General features: G+C 37.1%; 1 protein-coding gene across 3 annotated transcripts; it reads right to left on the bottom strand.

Moving 5' to 3' along the window:
* Window positions 1-596: 596 nt before the first annotated feature.
* C17H12orf4 (chromosome 17 C12orf4 homolog) lies at window positions 597-23,446 on the bottom strand. Of its 3 annotated transcripts, none has more exons than XM_030040502.2 (14): window positions 23,337-23,446; window positions 21,709-21,903; window positions 21,286-21,431; window positions 19,720-19,901; window positions 17,972-18,071; window positions 17,761-17,882; window positions 15,405-15,511; window positions 14,463-14,660; window positions 11,157-11,285; window positions 9,986-10,054; window positions 8,219-8,421; window positions 3,122-3,179; window positions 1,831-1,898; window positions 597-847 (listed from the first exon to the last, which is right to left on the bottom strand). In XM_030040502.2, the coding sequence occupies exons 2-14, from the start codon at window positions 21,884-21,886 to the stop codon at window positions 755-757; spliced, it is 1,653 nt and encodes a 550-aa protein (XP_029896362.1). In that variant the 5' UTR covers window positions 21,887-21,903; window positions 23,337-23,446; the 3' UTR covers window positions 597-754. The 3 variants fall into 3 exon arrangements, with proteins under 3 accessions (XP_029896362.1, XP_029896363.1, XP_040985446.1); XM_030040503.2 differs by having other exon boundaries at window positions 11,178-11,285; XM_041129512.1 differs by lacking the exons at window positions 19,720-19,901; window positions 21,286-21,431; window positions 23,337-23,446 and having other exon boundaries at window positions 21,709-21,905.
* Between the last annotated feature and the right edge of the window lie 3 nt (window positions 23,447-23,449).

Raw genomic sequence — 23,449 nt, 5'->3', positions numbered from 1 at the left:
ACAAAGTCTAGAATGCTATAGTGTTCCTATTAAGTTGTTCATGTGACAGACTTGTCAATGTGAAATCTTGAAATAAAAGCAAAAAGCTAACATGCTAAAAAAAAAAGGAAGAAATAATAATTAAAAATTCTAATTATTGTCACAGGTATATTGTTTTGATTTTTTTTTTTAAACACTTCTGTGATTTAAAAAATGCAGCAGGTTAAATGCTTGTTTCATGTCTTTCATTTTGTAACAGTAAAATGAGGCAGTAATAGGTTTTATTTTGTGGTCACCGTGATGCTGGAAAGACAACTGTGACAAATTACATCAAAGTTATTCTCAGGAGACACCTGACATTGTTCACATTTTTTTAAAATGTCACTGAGCAAATTCAGAAAATGTTTTAAAAACTCAACAACCTGAAACCCACCCAGAAGATCCTATTCCTACCATAAGCTCTTACTCCTACTACTTCAGTATGATAATCACATATATATTTCTGTAGATTACATCAGTAAGTTACATTGAATGTCTTTCAGATAAAGGTGAGGAATTCAACATTAATACTGTGCTGAAACAAAGCAAGAGGCAAAAATCAACTGCCAACACCCAAGTACAGACAGCATTTGTCTTTTATTATGACAACATGATTCTTGAAATTGCAACAAATACCACTTCATGGTCATCATCCCTCAGAAAAGAGACATTCCGGTCCACAATCTCTGTAATCTCATCCTTTGTCAACAGTATACATCTTACTGCTGCACAAAATTCAGTGCTTGGAGGTCAGAGTCAATGTAGAAGATACTCTGAAGATTTGTGGAAGCATATTGCTCAGTTGGTAAAACATTTCCTCAGAAATTGTCTGGGGAAAAAAATAATAAAAAAAATACACCAGTAAGCTTTGGCTTTTTGCTGTAGTTTGGAAGAATTAAGTCTCTCTCAGCTTTGTTTCTTGACATTTAAGAGAACTGCTGTTTTTCAGAAGACCATGAAGACAATTTTCAAACTATGTGTTGTAATTCTTTTAATTCAATCAAAGGGAAAAGATTGACCTAAAAATACTGTTTGTGTATTTATGTGACATAACTATTTCCAGTAGATTCCTTGTTCCAGTAATTGATTATTTCTGCCCAGCATAAGCAGGACAGTGCTGTTTGTTATCTACAGGACTCCTGCTCTCTGAATTCCAGGATTAGATTCAACTTCAGTACTCAGTTTATTCTTGGCTTCGTCCTTGCTCAGCAGTTCACTACTTTGTCAAGAAATGAATGTTATTTCTTTCCTAATATAACTCTGATTTTTATATTGCTTCCACTACCGCATTTTAGAACAAATAAAACTTAGTGCTGGCCACCTTTTGAAAACTTCCTGTTTCTGAAGATCAGCTAGAACTCCAAATTAAATTATTTCAGAATCTTAATTACAATTAACTTCAAATACCTGGAGTCATTAATGACTTTGTGGAAGTATGACTGAACTCAGTGCATTGCAGTTTTCTAAGTCCTTAGACAATGTGACTAATATTATGTAATGCAAGGTTAGCCCACCTCTTCAGAGTAAATAATAGCAAAAAAGTATCTTTTTCAAAGGTGATGTATTCACTGTTTGTAAAGCTGAACTTCCCAGTTTAAAATTTTAGCATCCTGAGAAGATACTACAAGATATCAAAAAATATAAACCCCTTTTATTCCTGTTTTATAGGCAAGGAACCAAAACCACAGTGATTAATTTAAGCTCACACAAGAAGAGCAGGGCATAGCAAAGAAATAAAAAACTAGATCTGCTGACATTTAACTTCTTGTTCCAACAGTCTCCTAGGTCGGACGTGAACTTGATTTAACCTACCTGTGGTACCAAGAATTGTACAGTCCGTGAAATTCCTCCATCCCATGAAGCCATTTCCATCATGAAACCTAAAAAACAGCATTCATACTATATGCACTACCTATGCAACCCTCCCTATCAATTACACCGTTATCAAGCAGCGAGGGAGGTTTCACTTACAATTAGGATTTTAACTGCCTTAACTAGGGATGCCATTAATTGCATTTAAATCGGACTTGGCCAATCTCCTGACTGAAATCTGCTTTAACTGGAAAATCTAATGAAGAGTTACAGAGAAAATCAATATACCCTTGAAGAGCAGAATAACCAGTCCTACTGTACAGCACAGTGCTAGCCAGCGGAAGTGAGAGGTTTCCCCAAATATGCATGTTATGAGTTCTTTCAATAGCTTGCTTTCATTGAGAAGTAGCTCTTTCCTTTAGCTCTCATGTGACCACATCCACGTTCAGGAGTACAAGCCTGTTGCCAAATGTACACTGACAATCTGGCAGCAACAGAAACTACCTGGACCTACTTATATGGAAAAAGCTCAGCACTCATTTATTGCTCAAGTTACAATATGGTATTTTTATGCTAGCACTTTCTTACAAAGGAACTACAAGGTCCACAGGAGCACACTCGTGACAAATAAAGATAATCAGAAAAAAATTGTTTAATGAAGTGGCTACACAGATGATATTCCATTGTGAATTACTAAAGGTCACAAGAGAAAGGTTCCTCAAGTAGGTGCTGGAAAGAACATCAACACTACTAACATTTTAAATACTCTAAATGACTGGTTCATGTATTTAAGTGCAGCACACAAGAACGCAGTTAAGTAATAACACCACTTGGAAAGACAGTAAACCAAGCTGAGTCATGAGGACTTTCCAGCAAAGAGATGAATTAGCGTATAAACTACTCTTGGAAAAATGCAGCGAGTCCTCATTGTTTGAGGCAATCAAAATGCAAACGATGCTGGAGATTATACAGTAGAGAACCACCAGCTCTTGCTCTCCTTCAGAGATTGCTCAAAGCAGCAGTAAGGGCTTCTTCTTCTACTGTCTATGTTTAAGTTGTAAAGATACTTTCAAGAAACATTTTTAGTCTCTGTTCTAAGTGTCTGAGACTATCTATTGGTATGACGATTAATAATATTAAAGAGAAGATATAAGTGTATGCTTTAACAAGCAATAAATTATTGAAAAACACTTTTTTTTTTTTTTTTTTTTTTAAATACACAGCCTGAGCTAAAGCTGGATGTCACCAGATAGAGCACACAAAAAACCAGCTGAAGCATTCACTAACATACCTTTGACACACTTGAACACAAGCTCTGCCCTCTTCAAGCACCATGGAATGGTCATTTCCTAAAAATCAATAAATGAAAAGCCTCAATGCCTGATGAATCTAACCAACAAGAGTAGCAGGAAAGTTATTAACGATAATACATTTTTGCCATAGAACCCCATTTTCCCAGCAGGTGTTCAAGCAGCATTACAGGCCATGAAGAGGGATTCAGTTTTCCACAGTATTCTAAGCAGGTGATATATAACTATATAGATAACCATAAAAGCAATGCCACTGCTTATTGGTAGGAAAGCCCAGTGTCAGAACAATCTATACATTTTTAAGCTGAGATGTTGAATAAAATACTGTTGACAAATCTTATTAATGTCATTGGATATAGGGCTATTTAATTCCCCCGTGGAGCTTCAGAAAAAGGTATAATATCCAATGGGTAACTGTCATACTTGTGCTTCAGCTAGCCAAAGACAGGCTCCTGACCACACCTTAACAGCAGTAATTGATGATTCCTAGGTATTCTTGATGATTCTGGTTAAGGTCTATTAGCATACCCGATGCCTTCAGTAAAAAGCTTCTCTCTAATACTGGAACTGGAAGAAGCCCTTCTCCCCTAAAGATGCATTTATGCTAAGAGTGAAAACAAACAAAATCCATCTTCACCTGATGGAGGAGTTTCAGATATAAACAGACAACAAATCCTTACCTAAAGTTAAATACCAAGATGGGATATGAAAACTACAGTGGTTTAAGATATCTTAAGATACGGCTACAAGCACTGGTCTAAATAATTTAAGTAACAGTTTAAATGCTTTAGTACATTAAACATTCTTTGGCTGTATGCTACGAAGTGAATTATATCAAGATGAATATTCCTAGTCAGAGACAGAATGACTGTCACTAAACACTTCTCAGGGAGAAAAAAGTACCTATTTGTTCTGATGCACTCTTCAACATGAAAATGAGTACTTTCTAGTCTGAATACAGGAACATAGATGTGGAAACAAATTTATCATTCTATGTACCTTTTCAAATTTAAGCTTTACATAATTTTCTATTCAGTAAAGCCAGCCTTTATTTTGCAGTGCCAAACACTGTGCAATCTGTCATTATCAAAAAGGTTTAATTTCAGGATTAAAAGAAGTTATTTGAGAAGCCAGGTTATCCAAGAATGCCAAATGATAACACTGAAACAGTATACTGAACGTGGCTGCATTAAACAGCTACAGAAAGCCAAAGTTCCTCCTTAGGTAGGAGTATCTCCTGCCATCCCCAAAATACATATGTTAAAAACAGCATAAGCTAGAAATATCTTTTCAGAAAACTTTCCTTCATTATGTAAATCACTGCATCAACAGATGCAGCTTTTAGGGTATACAACACATTAATCAGACAGAACAATGCTGGATAATAAAATAAAATAAAATAAAATGTTTTTTTTAATTTCTAAGCTATCTTCCAGAACTACTTGGATCTTTGTTACTGTTTATCTGCCTATGTGTGCTTTCTGTCACAAGTAACATAGGCATTTATTGTTAGTTTTGATAACTGTTTTGGTTTAAGTTAAAGAATAAGTGTCTAAAAAGAAAGGTCCTGTTACTCTGAAGGCAACTCTGGAGTACCTTGTGTAATCAATAAAGGGAACTAAGCCTTAAAAGGACTGATTGAAACAGCAGGATATGACACTATTCCTTGGACTATTTCAGAGGAGAAAAATGTTAAATCTTGTGGGCACTCAGGGAAATAACAAGTTGAATCCAGAATGTCACTCCATACAAGCCACAAAACCTGAAAATGATGCAGTAGTGGTTTAATTCTAATCCATCTTTAAAAACATAAGTTCTCATGATTTTGCCATGTTATCAGGATTTTTCTCTGTATGCAAACTAAGTAACAGTTGTGGAAATGATAAAGGATCGCTTAAGTACCAATTCAAAATACAGTGCAGGGGACAGGAAAAAAAAAAGCAAGCTAACACCCCATCTCCTACAGCAAGTTTTGGTTAATAGCATTCAAGCAAGTAAAACACCTGGGCCTTTTGGTTTCGTTCACTAGCAGAGACTATACGTCACTCCTTTTTAGGATGCAGTGATCTGTTGTCAAATTAAGATTTCTTCTCCTCATTTAAAAAAAAAAAAGGGGGGGGGAGGGGGTGGCAGCTTCACAGATTAGAAAGATATGCTGCAAACCTTTTTATTCAAACAAATTTGTGACAGACTCACTACATGGGACTGCTCGTTTTATAAAGCTAAGGGTTTATGTCTTTGCAGAACCATGTCATAACGAGGTAATGAAAAACTAAAGTCCATAAACGTCTTGTGGGACAAAGATTTCAAACCAACTTTCAATGGTTAGTTTTAGGAAGTTAAGAATTAGCAAGATGTTTACTCAAAGTATATCTATGCAAATCCTAAACACTGTATAATCAGCTATACATTTAAAGGCAGGAAACTCAGACAAGAAATATTTGAGGTTAATGCACCCATCAATAATCTCTCTCTCTATATAAATCATGTTCATAAATATTTGTTACACAGCTTATACTCCCTTCATTTCTACTTTTTTTCAAAACATTTTTGTCTTAACTTATGGTAATAGAGACAGCTGCCCGAGGTCCCTGAAGAGTCACATTTTTCTCAGTGTTGCTGTGTGGACAGCAGCAATGGCTCCTATGTTGAAAGTACCAAGGAAGCATGCCAGCTCTGGCATTTTTAGCGATGCCATGCTATTAGAGCCATTTCATTCCCCAGTTCATATATCAGTTTATATTAGATTCAGAACAGTGATCAGACAGTAACGCCTCCGTTGTCCTGAATTTGAACTTGTCTGCTTTTGCCTTTCTCAAGTATCAAACCCAGTTTCTTTCCCTTGTTTAACTTAATGATCAGAACAGATAAATGTGATTTTGTTGTTCTTGTCGTAAGAAAAACTAAGGAAAACAGAATTCCTAACTTTTTTTCACAGAAATTATAATGAAATGTAATGGCTTCATTGGGACTGATACGCTTATTACTTCTGTGAGATTATAAACACCACTCTTCCCATCCATAAAAGAAGAAAACCTTTGGGAAAAGCAGAGAACACTCATGATGAATGCCTGTCACAGTGAAGCATGCAAACATCTCTGCAGCTGTGCTCCTGGTTAACCACTTTACAAAAATGTTTTTACGTAGGTGGTAAATGCAGATTCAAAACTGGGGCTGCTGAAGGCACCAAGTTCAAGTTAACTTTCAGAAACCTGTTATTATTCACTTTTCCCTCAACAAGTTACATATGTGTGTTTCAAATGAGGTCAGCCAGTTGCAAAGCACTGTAATAAGCAATGCTGTTAATGCAATTCACACAATGCAGTTTTGGCTAAACATACACTTATCATATGGGTCACTTTCTGCTTCCTCTGCAAAGACTTAAAACTTAATACAAAACATAAATTGTTTTACCAGAACCTTTTAAGAATCCAGCGCTAGACAAGAAGATAATTCTTCAGTTTCACACATCCAAGCAACCACACACTCTCAAAGCACATTGAACACTTGGTCTTGTGCTTTATTTGTATTTTCAAATACAGGTATGCAAATGAAAGCTAAAATTAACAAGGTTTAAAGAAAAAAAAGAGGAGGAAAAAAAATATCATTAGATGCAACTTGATTGAGAAAAAAGGTCAATGAATTTAAGAAACACAGTAACTGGATCCCATGAGTAACCCAGGCTGCTGTCCTGCAAGTTGATTACTTGCATTTGTGCCCCAAAAAAAGGTTTTGATACCAGAGATGAAAAATTTCAGAAATAATATCATCTGTTCCTAACAGTCTACTTTTATACATGGAAGTATATCCTTTAGAAGCTTCATTATTGGACATTTTTAACTTCTGCATTGCTTGCAATTTCCCAGTAAAAGACCCTGATTTTGCAAAAGGGGGCCATGTCTACACTCTGCTCCAATCAAATTCTGCCATAAAAAAAAGTCACTGTTACACGTAATCCACTGGTGAGCCTTTATCTTGCTATGAGTCAGGCACTTTCAAAGAAGGAAAGGCAGTACTGAAATTTATAAGTGAAAAATCAAAGGGTTACTTAAAAAACCCACAACAGACTATAATTATCCATGCAAGAGTATCAATAATGGCAGCATTATCTTACTTTTCCCATTTCTTTAGGTTTGTAGACTTTTCACCTCCTATGGAGGCGAGGCACATGGCTGTACTTCCTGTCCACCACTTCTCTTCCTGTCTCCCCACCCCCTTTTCTTCTCTGCTAGTATCTTGTGAGCCAGATGTGACAGAGAAAAGAGCTTGTCAACAGTATTAAATCACTATGCACTCTGAAAAGTTACAGTTGAGCAAGAGACAAGCTCTATATTAGTGTCCCACTGAGGAAGAGAACATAAAAGTTCAGCACAGTAAGTAAGCATACTTACATCTACAAAGAGCCTCAGCAATATGCTGCTGCTTGCCCAGCTGATATTTGGGGGACTTAGAGAGAAAACAGGGACAGAAATTAGGGGTGCAAGGGATTAGGCAGTGAAAAAGGAAACAGTTCAGAGCAAAGGTGAAATTTGCTTGCTGCTGTGTAGGGCTGAGGTGATAAAGAGTGATGTTTAGGGATACAGAACTCTAAGCTAAGCTTTGCTAGTTCTGCCACTCATAAAACTTAGTTTTAAAGTTTTCTAGCTAGCAACAATTAAAACTGGGGATTTGGTATCACTATCGCATCAGCGAGACTGAAGATACAGTTTCTAAGCAAGAGCTGTTGCCAGAAGACTTCCAGGCATGTAGTTCCATCTTTCATTAATGCTTGTACAACTGTGCAATGAGCTGGAGCAAGGAAGTGAAGTGTCCAAAATGAGGGGTGGGAATAAAAACCAAAAGCGATTGAGCTGGCTGAAATGTTTTTAACTGGTTCAGTTCCTTAATTTGGGTCACCATACAGATACGAGTAACAGCACAATGATGTGGCAGGAGCTGGTGCAATGATGTAGCAGGAGCGTGTGACTGGGATAAACTGTCCCATTTGGCTTAAACCAGCATGAAACATACCCTTTGCAAAAATCACTTTTGTTGCACCCTAGGAGAGAAAAACAAACCAAATCTTTACATTTACTTACTTCTGACATATCGTGCACCAACAGCAGAGGAATACTAATGGTAGTAATGTCGTGCGTGCAACAAACTTTGAGAATGTTTCTGAGTCCCATGATTGCAGGATCCCGAGCAGTTACATTACCAGATCTTACATTATCATCCACACAGAGGTGAAAAGCAACATGAATTTCAGAAAGATTTGAATGGCGTGTGATGTAGAATTCTCCTACAGAATAATATAAACCAAGAAGTCAAGATATTATGGTAGTGATCTGTACTGAAATACCATTGTTAGGCAATGTAAGGATAGGGTCAGTTAAGACAAAAGGCAAATACAAATACACAACAGAGATCAGAAAACATTCATAAGAGAAAAAAAAAGTTAGAAACCAACTGATCTAAAATCTCTTGGAATATCATTGTTTTACATTCATCCTACACTCACTTCCCTGCTTTGATGGGTTTCACTGGCATCACAGACACCTGGTGTAATAAGACGTAACAGTGCCAGTACAGGCGGATATGATCTATATATAGCACGAAACAGAAAAACAAACACAGAGGAGGTGTAATACTCAAAATATATAACGTAAGCACTGAATTGCAGACAGATGTGGGAGGCGGAAATACCAAAAATGGATGGGTTAAAATAAAGGATGCAGAAAGTCTGTGGAAAAAGATAGCAGGTTATGTAACAACCGAGATACGTACTAGAAGACAAAGGTATCAATGATCATTAGAATTTAAAATAATTCATAGTAATGGGAAGATTAGTTACAGTTGTTTGCAAAAAGATGTCACCAAGACATCTCATTGGGGGTATTTTTAGACTTGTTATTCATTTACCAAAGGTCAAGAAAGAGTAAGGGGCAGTGAAATGCAAGTCTCTCCATCTTACCTCTCTGCTGGAGATCAAGTGTTTATACTACAGTCAACAGAAAAGCAGGTATGCAATACCCCTACTGTTACAGTCAACAGATAAACATCTTTCTTCAAACCTATTCTCACTGGTCATTTAAGTTAAGATACTACCTTTGTACTGGGACAGCTGAAGAACAGGTATGTACTCCTTTCTGATAACTGCTAAGGAGGTAGTAATCCCCAGCAATGACCATCTAAGTAATACACAAGCCACTGCAGCAAGATTCGCCTGGATTTATCTGTTAAGGACCCAATTTGATTTTATAATCCACTTACACTAACAAGATCAAAGACCATCATGAAAGCAATTTTAAGAAGCCCTCTTATTCAATCATGGGTTGCATGGATTTAACTCCTCCGCCCCCCAACTGTGTATTCATCTTCAAATTCCACAGAAGCTTTCCTTACTAGGAATCACAATATACACAGAAGATACTTCCTCTTTGAAAGGAATGGATTTGTACATTTTCAGAGTTAAAATATACATTCTAAAATGCTTTGCTGTATCTTAACAGTGACATAGATATAATTATTTTCAAAAATAAAATTAATTGCTAGTATTTAAGTTTCACCTTTTCCCAAGATGCTCAGAGGTCTTTTTTTCCACCCTCAAATTCTGAAAAGAAGTTTTAGGCATAGAGAAGTTAAGTGATTTGCCCCAAGTCACATGATGCAGTGGCAAAGCTGGGAATAGAAACCAGATGTCCTAACACCCAGTTCTCTGCCTTAGCCACAAGAACATCCTTCTCCTCTGATTGAGGTCAACTCGGGTTTAGTTTATAATTTATGTTCTGACTTTAGAGCTAAAAATGTGCATCTATAAAACACAATTTGCTTTAAGAAGAGGGGGAAAATGCAACAGAACTCACCCGGCAAAATATTTGACTGGTTTCGTTCAATATTCTTTAATTTATCTTCATTTCCACTACTTTTGTTTTCTGTATATAAATACATAGCACAAATATTAAATATATCATCTATTAATTATGCTTTCGCATGAATATACTAAGATGATATCTTGGCTCAAATTTTTACCATAAAGTTACCATAAAGTTCCCAAAAAGCAGGAGGATGGACAGGAAGTGTTTTTGCCGTCTTCAGTAGACACCGAACTGAATTCTATCTCAAATCACTAGCTTTCTTACTTAATCATCCTACGATACCTCTTCATTTGGAGAAAACATAATATTCTCAGACATAATACTAAACTTTCCAAATTGCGCCCACAACTACACAGTACCTTGCTATTGCTTTTTAAACAATGTAACTATTTAAAACAAAGTTGTTCCTAGTATTACAAGAAAAATTTTAAAGATATTTACATAAATCAGCGGTACAAAAACAGCTTTCAGTATTTTCTTTAAGACTACAGCAATATGCAGGTTCCCAAGAAAACTTGTTTCTCTATGTACTCTTACGAATCTATTCATGTTACTGACGTATTTAAATCACATAAGTAGTTCTCCGCAAGAAAAACAAAGTTTCATCATGTACAAGTACTGCCTTAACACCATGTGGTCAGAAAATTTCACAGCCTTTTGTAAACATAACTGCAAACTAAACCACTCACAGGGATTTGGTCAGCACTAAAAAAGTATACACATTTAGTCAATTTATTATTCAGTTTTTAGCATTCACTTTTAAGGAAGGTAAAAAGTCATAGCTCCTCTTCTGCAAACTTTAAATAGAAGTAAAAAAGCAAAGTCAGATAAAGTCTGTGTTGCTACAAGCAGTTTAAACTGCAGAGGAAAAAGCACGATGGCCCTATACACTTCTCATGCTGCTGAAGTGTGATCAGAACCTAAGGACCTAGGGTTTTTTTGGTAAGGTCTGTCTGTTACGGCAGCAAAGACATCATGAGAACATGCTGCCTGTGAAGAGAGAGTTTCATGCAGACGTCTCAGAGTTTATCGATAAACTGAAACATTCCATTTTATAGATCAGGTAACTGAAGAAGAGCGAAATCAACTTGCCCGTAACCATAAACATTCAGCTGACCACTATTCTATTTCAAGGAAAGTAATTTTGGTTGTCACTGACCGTGATGTCTTTTCGACTTACTGCTACGCTGTGCTCTGGCCTTAAGTACAACCTTCTGGACAATTTCAAGCTGTTCTTGAATTCCAGGAAAATGGAAATCTGTGCATTCTTGGCAAACAGTTGCAAAATCTAGGAAAAAAATAAGATTAAAATCCACGTCATAAGGCTGTGCCTAGTAACATTACATAATTCTGCTCTACTCTTCAAGCAAGGCCAGTTACAAAGGCAACCCCCCGCAAAACCAGACAAAACCTTGCAGTACTCCTCTTTAAATTCTAAAAAATTTATGGCAGAGACAAAACATTTTTTGAAAGAAATTAATTGCCTGGGAAAAAAAAAAACCAAACAAAGCCCTTGAGTGTTGTTGCTCTTCAAACAAAACCACTCAGACCAAAAAAAAAAAAAACCCAGAATAACAGCAATAGTATATGTGCATTAAATGTAACTGTGCTTTAAAAATGATGTCTTATTACTAACAGTCCTTCAGCCTGTGATACTTTATTAAAACATACATAATAGATACTTCCAACAGCAACAACAGTGTTCCAGTTCGTTTTGAAAAATGAGAGCTAATGACATTCATAAACAGTGTATCTGGAAAGCTGGAATTGCAGTTCTTTCCTTTTAGTTCTCAAAACATAGATCGGAAAGCTAAGGAAAAGTGTCATCAGCTGAAAAGAGCTGCAAGTTCTTTTTCCTGATAAGGAAGTATTATGTCAGGCTTGGAAATATTATACTGATAATTAGGATCATAAAATACTGCCTCTGTGACTGGTATTCTAAGCTCCTCATCCTAATGTCCAGCCATCTCTCCAAGTAAGTCAATGGGAGCCAAAACAAGCTATTAGCAAGGAGCTGGACTATACTACGCAATTACTACTTACTTCCTGTTTTGAGGTACCTGCTCTAATCCTCCTTAAAGTTCTTAATGTACTCTGATCGCCTATCTGGACAGCACCGTATACTCCTGTGAACAGGCTGCAACTGGAACAGGCAGGGTAGAGAGAAAAATCTTTATGTATTTTATCATTTTACATAAACTCTCCATCATAAAATCCATTTTCAAAAGGCTTTATTAAATTCTGGTGTCCAACACCAAGGGAGGAAGAAGCTCATATTCCAAAAGATTGTGTCTTCTGTGTGTATCAAGATAAAATAAGGTCACAAGACATTTTATTTGAAACAAACAAATGAAAAATCTCTTCTATTTAAATTAAAATTAACTTTAATTTTAGTTTATCGTTTGTCTGAGTGTGCTACACCTACTCAAAATCTGAGTCACAGTAGCCCTACAAAGTCCTAATATTAGAGACTTGAGGTAGGCAATGCATAAATATAAAGTATATAAAGAAACTATTCATCTAGCTTAGAAAAAATAGTCTGAATGGAATTAGCACCTTGAAAGTTCACACATAAAGTTCAAGGCTTTCTGTTCAAGGCTGTTTCCTACAAGTGCGTCCAAATCTGATTTCAAAGCTACATTTTGTTAGTTGCTGTTTACACATTGTAAGAAACACATTAAAAATTGCAGTCATGGTTTCCAGTCTTGCAAATACCTCATGTGCATCCTGAATTTTGAGACAAATGGAACCATTTTTGCATAACAGATTTACCAAAAGATGCAACATCAAAATGTTTGCCAGACAACAGAACTAACAAAATACACTAAAAATTGTTTCTGCACTTTTATAACGCAGAAATTTAGACTGCACAACCCAGGATCTCTCTATTTAAACAGTAGCATCAATGTATCATTTAAAGGTCTTCTATACAGCAATTTTATGAGCCTTTGAACCCCTAGTGTATTTATTCCTTAAAGAGCCTTTTAGGAAGGAGAATTGGTTCCAGCTAACGCTCTTGCAACAAACAGCTTTAACAGTTTAAGAGCAAAAGTCTCCTCTCAAAGGTGTTTATTACTACCCTTCTGCCAGAAGCTACCACTGTCACCACAGAGTGGATTTAAAGAAGTGTGCCCAAACCCCAGTTGCCACCTATAGTGGTTTGGGGTCTCAGTACAACCAGACGTTCACAGATGGTTTAAAGTAATATATCCGACTAGGTCAGAGGAGCTAAGGCATGAGACACATTAATTTGTGCAAGATTTTTAAAAAGAATGGTGGTGCAGACAGCTGTGGGATGTGCCCATAGTTAAGTTCGCCGAAGTCCCTTTGGAACTCAAAGAAATCAAAATTTATTGAGGATTATGTTCTACAGATAGTGATACAGCCCCTTATTTTCCCCTCTGCTGTGGCTGCGAGATCTAATTGGTGGCTAGAAGATGCAATTTTGTGTTTAACAGTATTACTTAAATGTCCATCTTCTCTTATCACCTAAGATTTAGCATAAAACCAAATCTTCTCTATTTGTTATTAATTTAAATATTTAAGCAGTAAAAAAAAAAAAAAAGTAACTGAAAATGAGTACAAGTATGAAATAATACTGTCAGAATTAAGTAACTTGGAAACCATAAACAGGACAAATGCAACTGCTATTTTTACTGGTACACTTCCCTTTCCTTCTTGCTACAAGCCTGATTCCACACTGTTTTCAGAGAATATCAACCACCAAAGTTTTTTGTTTGTTTGTTTTTACAGCACACTAGAACAATAACAATAGTGGCTCCCGACAAAACAACATTTCAAGTGCAAATATTTTGGTCAATAGCCAAGAGTCAGTAATGTGGTTCAGAGAAAACCTCAGTGACCAAAACTGGAACAGGAACAAACACACATTTCATTGGTTAACCTTGATAAAAAACACCTTCATCATAGCGTCCAGTTACTCAAAAGACAGGTACTTAAAATGGCTACTAATCAAGCTTTCCAGGAGTAGTCAAGTAATATTCCTATTGTTCATTTTTAATGGAATTCATAGTGCTGCAGATATCTAAAGCACATGGTATTTTTATACATTTACTTATCAATTTAAAATCCTAGCATATTTCATTTCCATCTTTGCAAATAGGTTTCAGTATGCTGATCTGACATCAGAAAGTTAGAAGACCCTGTAACAAGTCAGTATAAGGCAGGTAAATCAACACTGAAGCGTTCGCTTTAACATGTTGCTTACTCAAACACAAAACCTAGAAAAGAGATGAGAGGGATAACACCATATCAGAGCACAAGTCTGTCCCCCATCCTTATCCATATCTCTCTTGCATTTGTTACCCTTTTGCAATACCATGTCCAAACCATTAGGGTCTCCAGTAAATTTTAATTTTACAGAGAATAGTTTTTGTGAGAGAAGACAACAAGTTTAAGTGAGACTTGTTTTCACTGACACGATATACCCCATTAGAGGACTCACCTCTCTTGATGCCACTATACGAACTGATACGGTTATCTACCAACAAAACCAGGCCACAGAGAGAAGTTGAATAGAGAGACATTGCAGTTTGAAGCCTGTGAAGTTTTACTCCACTTCGATGATTGCGCTTATGTTTACAGAAATCCAGCATATCAGCTCTCAGTAATCTCAAGTTATGCATGGTCTTCAGCTGAGCTCCTGTACAGAATATAAGCGATTTTAATACATACAGTAAAAGAGCAAACTCAGCATTGTTATTAAAATGCAAGGTATCAAAGTGCTCCTCTAAGTTTTGTGAAAAAGATCTAAGGGAAATACAATCAATAATCCTCAAAAGAAAGTTCTTAACCATAAATTCAGTTTTACATACATATCAGCAATTTACAAAGTAAGAAGAAAAATGCAACATTTTCACATACTGTCACGAAGCAAGGCTTATCTATACCTGAATTGCTTGCTCCCTACTCTAAGGCTATGGATGAAATACTAATGCAGTCAAAACAGACAGCGTAAGAAGTCTCCATTGCATAAACAAAAGTAAAAATAATTTTAAGTATCTATTTTTCTGTTAATTGATCATGGGAATTGAATTTAATACCCACATTTTCTTACCAAACATAAGAAAAGTTAAAATATAATTTTTAACCTCTATGTGTTTTGATGTTAGTGTCCTTTTCTACACTAGTCACCTTGCTAGAGTGGATAAAAACTTGCTTCTACAATGTCTTCCATTAAGTATACTTCAGGTAGCTAGATACTGTTCGATACAGTTTATACCATACTGTACTTCTCTTACATATGTAAAGAACAAATACAAAACAATTACAAACTATATATTGTATACATTGACAGTTAAATACTGTAAATGATACCTGACTTAGATACATTATTTATTAGCATCTGTTATTATGTTTGGGTTTGGTGTCAGTTTACTTTACTTACCCAAGTGAATAGTAAAACTTTCTTCCAACAGCCTTTGCTCTTCATAAATTCTTCCATTTCCTTCTACAGATTCTCTCAGTTGGCTGGGCTGAACCTTAATTTCATCACTAAAATAATGAGAAATGTACTGAAAAGTTTATCCTAATTTTTGTTCAAGACCAACAATATTTTGTTAAAGCTATCCAAAGTTTTCTCAGCTAGTCTGTGGAAACCAAGAGACTAAACCTATTTGAATGAACTCCACTCATCTGAGGTTTTACTTTTCTGGCATACAATACTCCAGGTGCATGCCAGCAGGAAGAGTAGACTCCACTGTTAGATTTACATTACCTAGCTCATTTGTAAAGCATTTTGAGATTGAGAAATAACATAGTTATAATAAGAACATTGGAATAAAAGGAAAAAAAAATTCTTCTCAGCCTATTTATAATAGCCAAAACCTTATTTATGAAGTTGCTAGATAAAACATTTCTTCCCCCCCGCCCCCCCCCAAAATGGGAGGTTAGAAAAAGCCAAATAAAATGCTCCACAGTGTTCAAACTAGCAGGAAATATTTCAGATAGTAGTTTTAATTTTTTTCCTAACTTCAACTGTCTAGTAGTAAGTGATATAAGTACTTTGTTACTTATGTAACATGTTTAAACATGAACATCTCTCCAATTTGCTTCTGCATTAATGAAAAGTTTATTTGTTTTCAAAGTGCCTAATCTTCGAAGTTGTTTTATAAACTTGCAAACAATTCCACTAATTGCAAACATCTAGTGATGAGGTAAAACTGAGATATACCATTAATAAATATATATACACACACATATAAGCAACTAGATGCATAAAGATATATGTGTGTGTGTGTATATATCACTCTTTTATGTCTGTATACATGTGTAACACACATTTTTCTCTCTCTCTCTTTAAGCTTCTAGTTGCCCTACTATAGGCTTCCTATGCATTATTTTCAAATGCATTAGGGACCTATAGTTTTCAGAATTTAACACAGAGAGATGACACTTTCTGCTCGTGTATGTGAGCTCAATGATTAAAATACTATCACTTTACATCTGTTATAAGCATCCAAGATTATGAAGCCAAAACATCCTCACTCTCTCTGAGGTCCTTGCCTCTGGACCTCCAGCAGTCCTTTTCTTCCAGCTTTCAGCTCTAATCAACTTCACTTTGGTCTTATTTTACAGCAGTAGAAGGCCAGAACATGGGAAGAGGTTCAAGTGATAAGTATGAATAGCCTTTGTACTTTCACTCTTTAAAGCCTCACGGAAATAATCAACAAAGCTAACATGAAAATTCTGTGGAAAAATATTTTAGGATTGGGCTTAGAGCTTGAGCTCTACTACTGTCACTACTGCAGTGATGTTTTACCTGGTCACTATGTTAGAAACAAGCCAGCTTGCTTGTGAGCTATGCAGTCCTAGGACTTTCTGGGACTAACCCGAGAACTGCAAGAGACTTCCAAAACATAAATTCACAGACAACAAAATCCTGAGGAAAGTAGTGAGAAATCTAAATACAGCATCATCTTCCAATATACTTCCCCTCCTCTCTCTCTTCCTTCATGCTCCATACACTCAGCTTCCTTATCCCAACAGGAAACACTTAAGAGAAAGTGATAAAGTATTTCACGCATTATAACCCATGCCTGTCTCCTCTTATCACTGGCATCCACTCTGTTCAAAGGTGTTGTGTTTCCCATAAATTGCTTACTGCAGCTGCCTAAATCTACTCACACAGGCTCTTCTACTAATGTGAAGCATGAGAAAGCATCAGGTTTTACTTCTCCTATTTTCCTATTAGTAGCAAAGGTGGTGGTTACTAATGATAAAGAATAAGGATCTCCCCAAGTTACAAATTCTGATTTCCCTGCTATTTCCTCAATCAGAAAGCTTTTCATCCAACCCTCACCACAAGTGTTCACACTAAGAAATTCCACTTTTTTTAGCTGTCCAGTGATGTGTACATAAAAAAAAGGCTTATTAATTCAAAACATGTGATACTGTTAACATTTATTAAGCTACAATTATTCTGCAGAACATCCTTAAGAGGTAACAGAAAGCTTTGTGAAATAGTGTTAAAAGACAGATGTTGTAAATTAAGGCAAAACAGGAGGAAACCCCATTCAGCTCAAGGTGTAGTTTAGTGCATTACAACACTTTCTGGTACAGAAACGTTATAATGTTGCACAATGAAGAAACTCCTAAAATGCAAATATTTAATTATGATGGTTTATTTGTCTTTCATTTGCTTTGATTACCCTATTTAAATGGCTAATCTGAAAAAGATTATAAAAAAGCAAGTCCTTTGAACTATTACAGATGGAAGTAAGTATCACAGAAGAATTAAATACCTGATTGAGCTGTTGTTGGGATTCTTTAGGTCCTGATGAAGCTTTATCACCCATTCCTGATATTCCTGCTTCTGGATAGCAGTAGACTGTTTTAATTCATTGGTCCATTTGTTCTCCAAATCCTAACGACAGCGATAATTTGAGTGTTTTGGATTTTCTTTTTAAGACAATTATTTGCGTAACATATTCTAGTTCACTGAACTTAGTTTACCTGCTGAGATTCAAAATGCTGAGCTGCTAATGAATTTACATCCTGGTCCGTTAGCGATTTCCCTAGCTCCTGCATCACCTTATCCATTTCAGCTCCTTGTCTGAAAGGGAAGCAAACGTAGATTTACAACAAGCAACACTTTCAAAAAACTGGCAAAAGAACACCCATTGTTGTTGATACAGTTACTGATACAGTGACCAGTTGTACCAGTCAGCTGGTCAATGTTCATCACAGGCAGAGATACAACTGAACACATTGCTGAAAGATACACCATGCAGTACTTTGTCCACCTGGTCATTTTGGAATTGGAATTCATACATTCAAAGTCTGCCCTCACAGATACTCAAACGAAGGTACAACAGTATCTCCAGATACACTAATACAGCACTTCACTATGCTTATCGTTAGAAGAGTTTTTGAAATGGACCTACTCGGTCTCTTGCCTTCCTCCCACCCCAACCACAGTTGATGCAGACAGGTAAACACCAGGAAGTAGGCTAAACACACCTATTTTTAGTAGTCAGATGAGCTTCCAGCTCATTCAACAAGGGCACCTGGAGTTAAAGGGCTGCCCTGCTATCATCAGTTCATCCAATAACTCATCCCTCTTTAGTCAGCCCCTTCTTCAGCAAGGCATCAATTTACCCTAGCACAGATTTAGCAGTGAATATCCACAAAACAAATCTGAGTTGAGGATCAGGGATTCCAAGTCAGCTCCTATGTAAATAGAACAACACCTATGCTCATCTGGGACAGTCTCAGCTGCCACCAACATATGGAGTTTCTTGATTATGACAAATAGATATGATAAATTCCACCGGAGTAAATAAACAGCTATACCACACTAGATCTCTACAACATTACTGCTCTTAAGATTAAGTGCTCTTTCTTCTAGATGAGTACTTGAGAAGAGTCAATAAGCAGCAAAAAGTTTTGCTAACACATTATTGGCAACATTTATCCCCAAATTAGAGATATATAAGATTCATTCTAGAAGAAACTATATAAACAGGTATGCATTGTATAATGTGAGCTTAAACAAACACAACTCAAGGAATATTGCCACTCAGAATGCTAAAACAGACCTACTTAGAATACTCTGGCATCTCACAAGATTCCCTAGTATTTAGAACCTATACTATACCTGTATTTGTGCGCATTCATTGTCCTTAACCTATTTAGTCTCGAAAGGGAACAGAAAACTCCACATCGTATGTGTTCCCTCTTGTGGGCAAAGCAGCCACCTGCAGCTATTCAAGCTTAGTCAGAAACTCAGGATCCCACATAGACTTCCCTAAACTTCAAATTCAACAGTTTCTGATTTAAAGTTGGTTCAAAGCTTTTGCTCGCCTTTTCACCCCATGGAACTTCCATTTTTTTATTTGAAGTACATCATAACAAAGGCAAAACATGGTACGTACATATACTCTACTTTCTAGATATCCTAAGCACTTTACAAGGCTATACCACTTACAACATGGATAGAACAGTGGAAGTCAAACCTTATATTACTTTGATGGCCTTAGCTTTTATTATTTTCAGTGACTGAGGAGATTATAAGATAGCTGACCCTAACAATATAAGCTAAGTATTATGTGACTTTAAAGAGGGAAACATAAAACTAAAATAGGCCTTACATAGACAAATACAAGTTGACACATGTTGTCCTGCAAGTTGTATACACCCAGTGGCATGCACCCCTATTTAATAAGATAGGACAAAAAAAAAAAAAAAAAAAAAAGGAATACCTTTCCCGTAGTTTCTTCAGTTCCACATCTCTTTCACTTATTAATTCTGAGATACTAACAAAATAATTGTGTTCCAGGTTTAACAGCATTTCAGAAGCTGGAGAATGTATCAGATCATGATAAACATCTGCAAAATCTTCATCCCAGCTGGTTTCTTCAGGTTTTGCATATTCTAATGTTGTCTAAAAATTATAAGAGATTTTAAAGCATATGGTACCTTTTAGGACATATAACGATCACTCATAACGGTGGGGCAAACCAACTCGGCATGCACACTGTTGCACAACCTTCGACATACATGAATTCCTCATGCAGTTCCTCATTTGAGCTTTTGGTATTCTGCTTTAACATTTTCTCCCTTCCCATATTCTTTCTCTTTCAAAGCAACTAACAGCAGAAACATTAAGGTTTTGACTACAGTGAGGAATTACTGGTTTTCAGCAATCACCAACTTGGAAAGAACAATAACATCTACAACAATATTTGCAACTGATGAATTTTAGATAGGGCCCAAAACACCAGCTGTGCAAACAAAAACTTTTTGCTAGAAAGGATGACTAATCTCTGATGTCACTAGAATTTATTCAACAACGCTGATTTAAGAAAAGCCATTTTTATTGAAAAAAGAATGGCCCAAAGATGCCAGTTTTGCAAGCTCCTTCATACTGAAACACTCCTTAAATTTGCAAACATTCCTAACAGATTCAGCTGATGAACTGAGACTGTACCGTTGAAGTGTAGGTTAGAAGTGTCAAGAAATGATCTAATCCTAACCCTTGCACTCAGGCTAACCCATTCACAGAAACCGGTAGCATAGAAGACTGTAAACTCCTTCAGTGTTTTATCACATTCCCATGCTCACCCAATACAGATTTTTCCTTCTTAGAGGTAAAGCTAAATTCATTTTGTTGACATTCATTAAGGCAGATGATTTGTTTCGAATTCTCTTTATAACTGACATGTTTTGGGATTTTTCACAACATTCTTCTATATTCCACAATAAGCAAATTCAATTCCTATAAACTTCTCCTCAAATGCTGCAGTTTGTCATTCTTTTTTTGCCTTCGCTAGGACTCCTCCAGTTCTTTTGCATTCCTCTGTTTTGAAGATCACGTGAAAAACTGGACACATTACTCCAGCTAAAGCCTCATCATCACTAAATAATGTAAAATAGTCACATGAGCTGAAAAGTCTCTCCCAACTATACGCTTTCTCTTTGGAGTCTTCATTGCTATCATTGAGATTTAAGGTAGAAGTACCACTTTACTATCTCTTGCTTTGATTCTAACTCACTGTAACCCTTATATCTATTTTTTTTTAATATCACTAGCTATCTACCTCTCAATTTTGTATATTCTGACTACTAAATTCAGGAAGAACCTAACTGAGAACTTGTAGGATGAAGACTTAACTACTTTCAGATAAAAAGAAAAAATTGTAAGAACTGATCAGTAAAAGTGAATTTCAGTGTAATTTTGCATCTTCACAGATGTGATTCTGTCTGTACATGCACACACACTCTCACAAAGCAAGTCCTGAATATTAACTTTTCAGCCTTAATCTTACCTCTTTATAAGCTTTAGCCCAAGTATCTGCCAGCTGGTTTATGTCTACTTTTCCTGATTTCACTGCTTCCAGAGCCATTTCAGCTTCTCTATCATAATCTTTTATAGTTTCCTCTTCTATGAACTTATTAAGAGATTGCTTCAGGTCTATTATAACAAGAAGAGAATGGTCCATCAACAGAAAATGTCAGTGGAAGTATCAGTAATCATCTAGGAAACATACAAATAAAGTTTTTCTGAAGACCATTTACTTGGGCACCTCACTTGCTAGTACTGACAGTAATTTTCTTTAATGTTTTGCTGTTTTAAAACCAAATTTTTTAAGACTGTTGTAGTAAATACCCTTCGTTTGGTTTCTTAAAGCAGGTTGTAAGACACTTGTGAACATGAATATATGACACTAATTTAAGAAATCAATCCTTACCATTTTCTATAAAGCATGGCAGATTGTGCAGAAGCATTAGACGTCCATGCAAATGACTAATATTCTCTTGCACAGGGAATTTGAGAGGCACTGTAAGCACTAAATGTTGATTTCCAGCATTGAATTTGTAAACATAGTCTCGCTCCCTAGTGCAGGTTTTTCCTTTATTAGGCTTCATCTTCTTGAGTTGATTTCCTGCATTAGAAATGAAAATAACATGAGTTATATTCTTGTAAAATCCTAAGTAAAAAACCCTAACTAAAACCATGGCTTGTTAATAATTAACAGCTTCTGGCAAGAAAACTTAACCCCCCAAATTTTTCATAGATACTCATCTCAATTTTTACTTCCAAATACACAGGTTGGAACTGAAGCGTAAATAACAGTTTCCAAACCACTGAATGCTTCTAAACTGTAATGGAGTGTATCGGTATATGAATTTGGTTAATTACGCTTACAAATTACAGTATAAGCCTTCTGACTTAAAGGCAGAACCAGGACAGAAGGAATCCTCATAAATAGCAAACTTTAACTGAGACACTGGAACTGCTGCCATGCATGCCTCAAAATCTGAGATCCTTCACGGTGCATTAGGATTTTACTTCCTCCTTTCTGCAGGTGGTAGACTTGGGGGAGGAGGGGGGCGGAAGTCTGCAATCATTTTTAGAAAAAACTTATTTTGTCATTTTTGTAACCTGCTTTAGGATAGATTGTCATTATATTTAAATAAGACCAACAAAAATAAGCCCAAAGGAAAGCAAGAGAACTGTCTACAGGATGAAAATACGGGATGGGAACGTATACCTGTCAGTAATTTTTCCCTCGGTGAGGGCTCCTCCACTCATTTACACTCCTCTTTTTTGAGCACTACCTGCAAAGCTGGACACATTACTCCAGCTGAAATCTCCCCAGTGAAACCTCCCCAGTGCTAAAAACCACAGTCCAAGGAGAAAAAAAGCCGAAAACGAAAGGAAAAGAAGTATATTTTCCGCAGCAAGATTCATGGGACCAGTTTATAGTTTTTGGGGGTGGTTTGTTTGTTTTTGTGAACAAACCTACATCTTGGAAACAGATTAAACAAATCGGTTACAAATCGCTTCACGATAACAACAACAACAAAAATCTCAGGGCAACCAAAGCTGAACCGAGGCCGTCTCCTGGCCCGTCACGGAGCGGGATTTAAACGGCACCAGGCAGAAACGCGAAAGCGACGAACGCCTTTCTGCTACCCCCCAACAAACCAAGGTTTAGCGGGGAGGAAAAGGGCGGGACGAGGGGACGGCAGCCGCGCAGCCCCGGCAGAGCGGCCCAAACCCCCTCCCCGAAACCGGCGCTTCTTCCCTCAGCTCCACCACAGGCTGCGGGGCGCCAGACCGGCGGCCCACGCCAAGAGAGACGACGGTAGCTCCCGTTACTGAAAAAGCAGAAGCAAAGCTGGCGGCGGGAGGGAAAGGCCTGCAGGATCCCATCTACCTTTAACCCCCCGCCAGAAGGCTCCAAAACCCCGGGGCAAACGCAGCCCCTCAGCTCGGATGGGGCAGCGCCCGCAGGGACCGGAGCCGCTTCCCCCGCCGCGAAGGGCAGGAGCGGAGCGAGCGGCGGCGTCCTCCTCCTCCCTGTTCGCTCACCTGGGTCCCGGGCGGGCAGGTGACGGGGCGCGGCGGCTGAGGGAGGCGGCGACGCCGGGCGGTTCCCGCCTCCCCGTTAGAACCTTCGCGTCCGGAGCCGCAGATTCGGCACC

The sequence above is a fragment of the Aquila chrysaetos genome, chromosome 17 (assembly GCF_900496995.4).
Source record: "Aquila chrysaetos chrysaetos chromosome 17, bAquChr1.4, whole genome shotgun sequence".
NCBI lineage: Eukaryota > Metazoa > Chordata > Aves > Accipitriformes > Accipitridae > Aquila > Aquila chrysaetos.
Note: the sequence above shows the minus strand (reverse complement) of the source record. Positions and strands in the feature narration are given on the sequence as shown.

Excerpts from the sequence above, each read along its gene's own strand:
- C17H12orf4 (XM_030040502.2), bottom strand. The coding sequence starts at position 21,886 with ATGAAGCCTAATAAAGGAAAAACCTGCACTAGGGAGCGAGACTATGTT. Across the intron at positions 19,902-21,285 it reads GGGCTAAAGCTTATAAAGAG|ACAACATTAGAATATGCAAA; the intron begins GTAAGATTAAGG and ends TATAATTTTTAG. Across the intron at positions 8,422-9,985 it reads CCAGTCAAATATTTTGCCGG|GAGAATTCTACATCACACGC; the intron begins GTGAGTTCTGTT and ends ATTATTCTGTAG.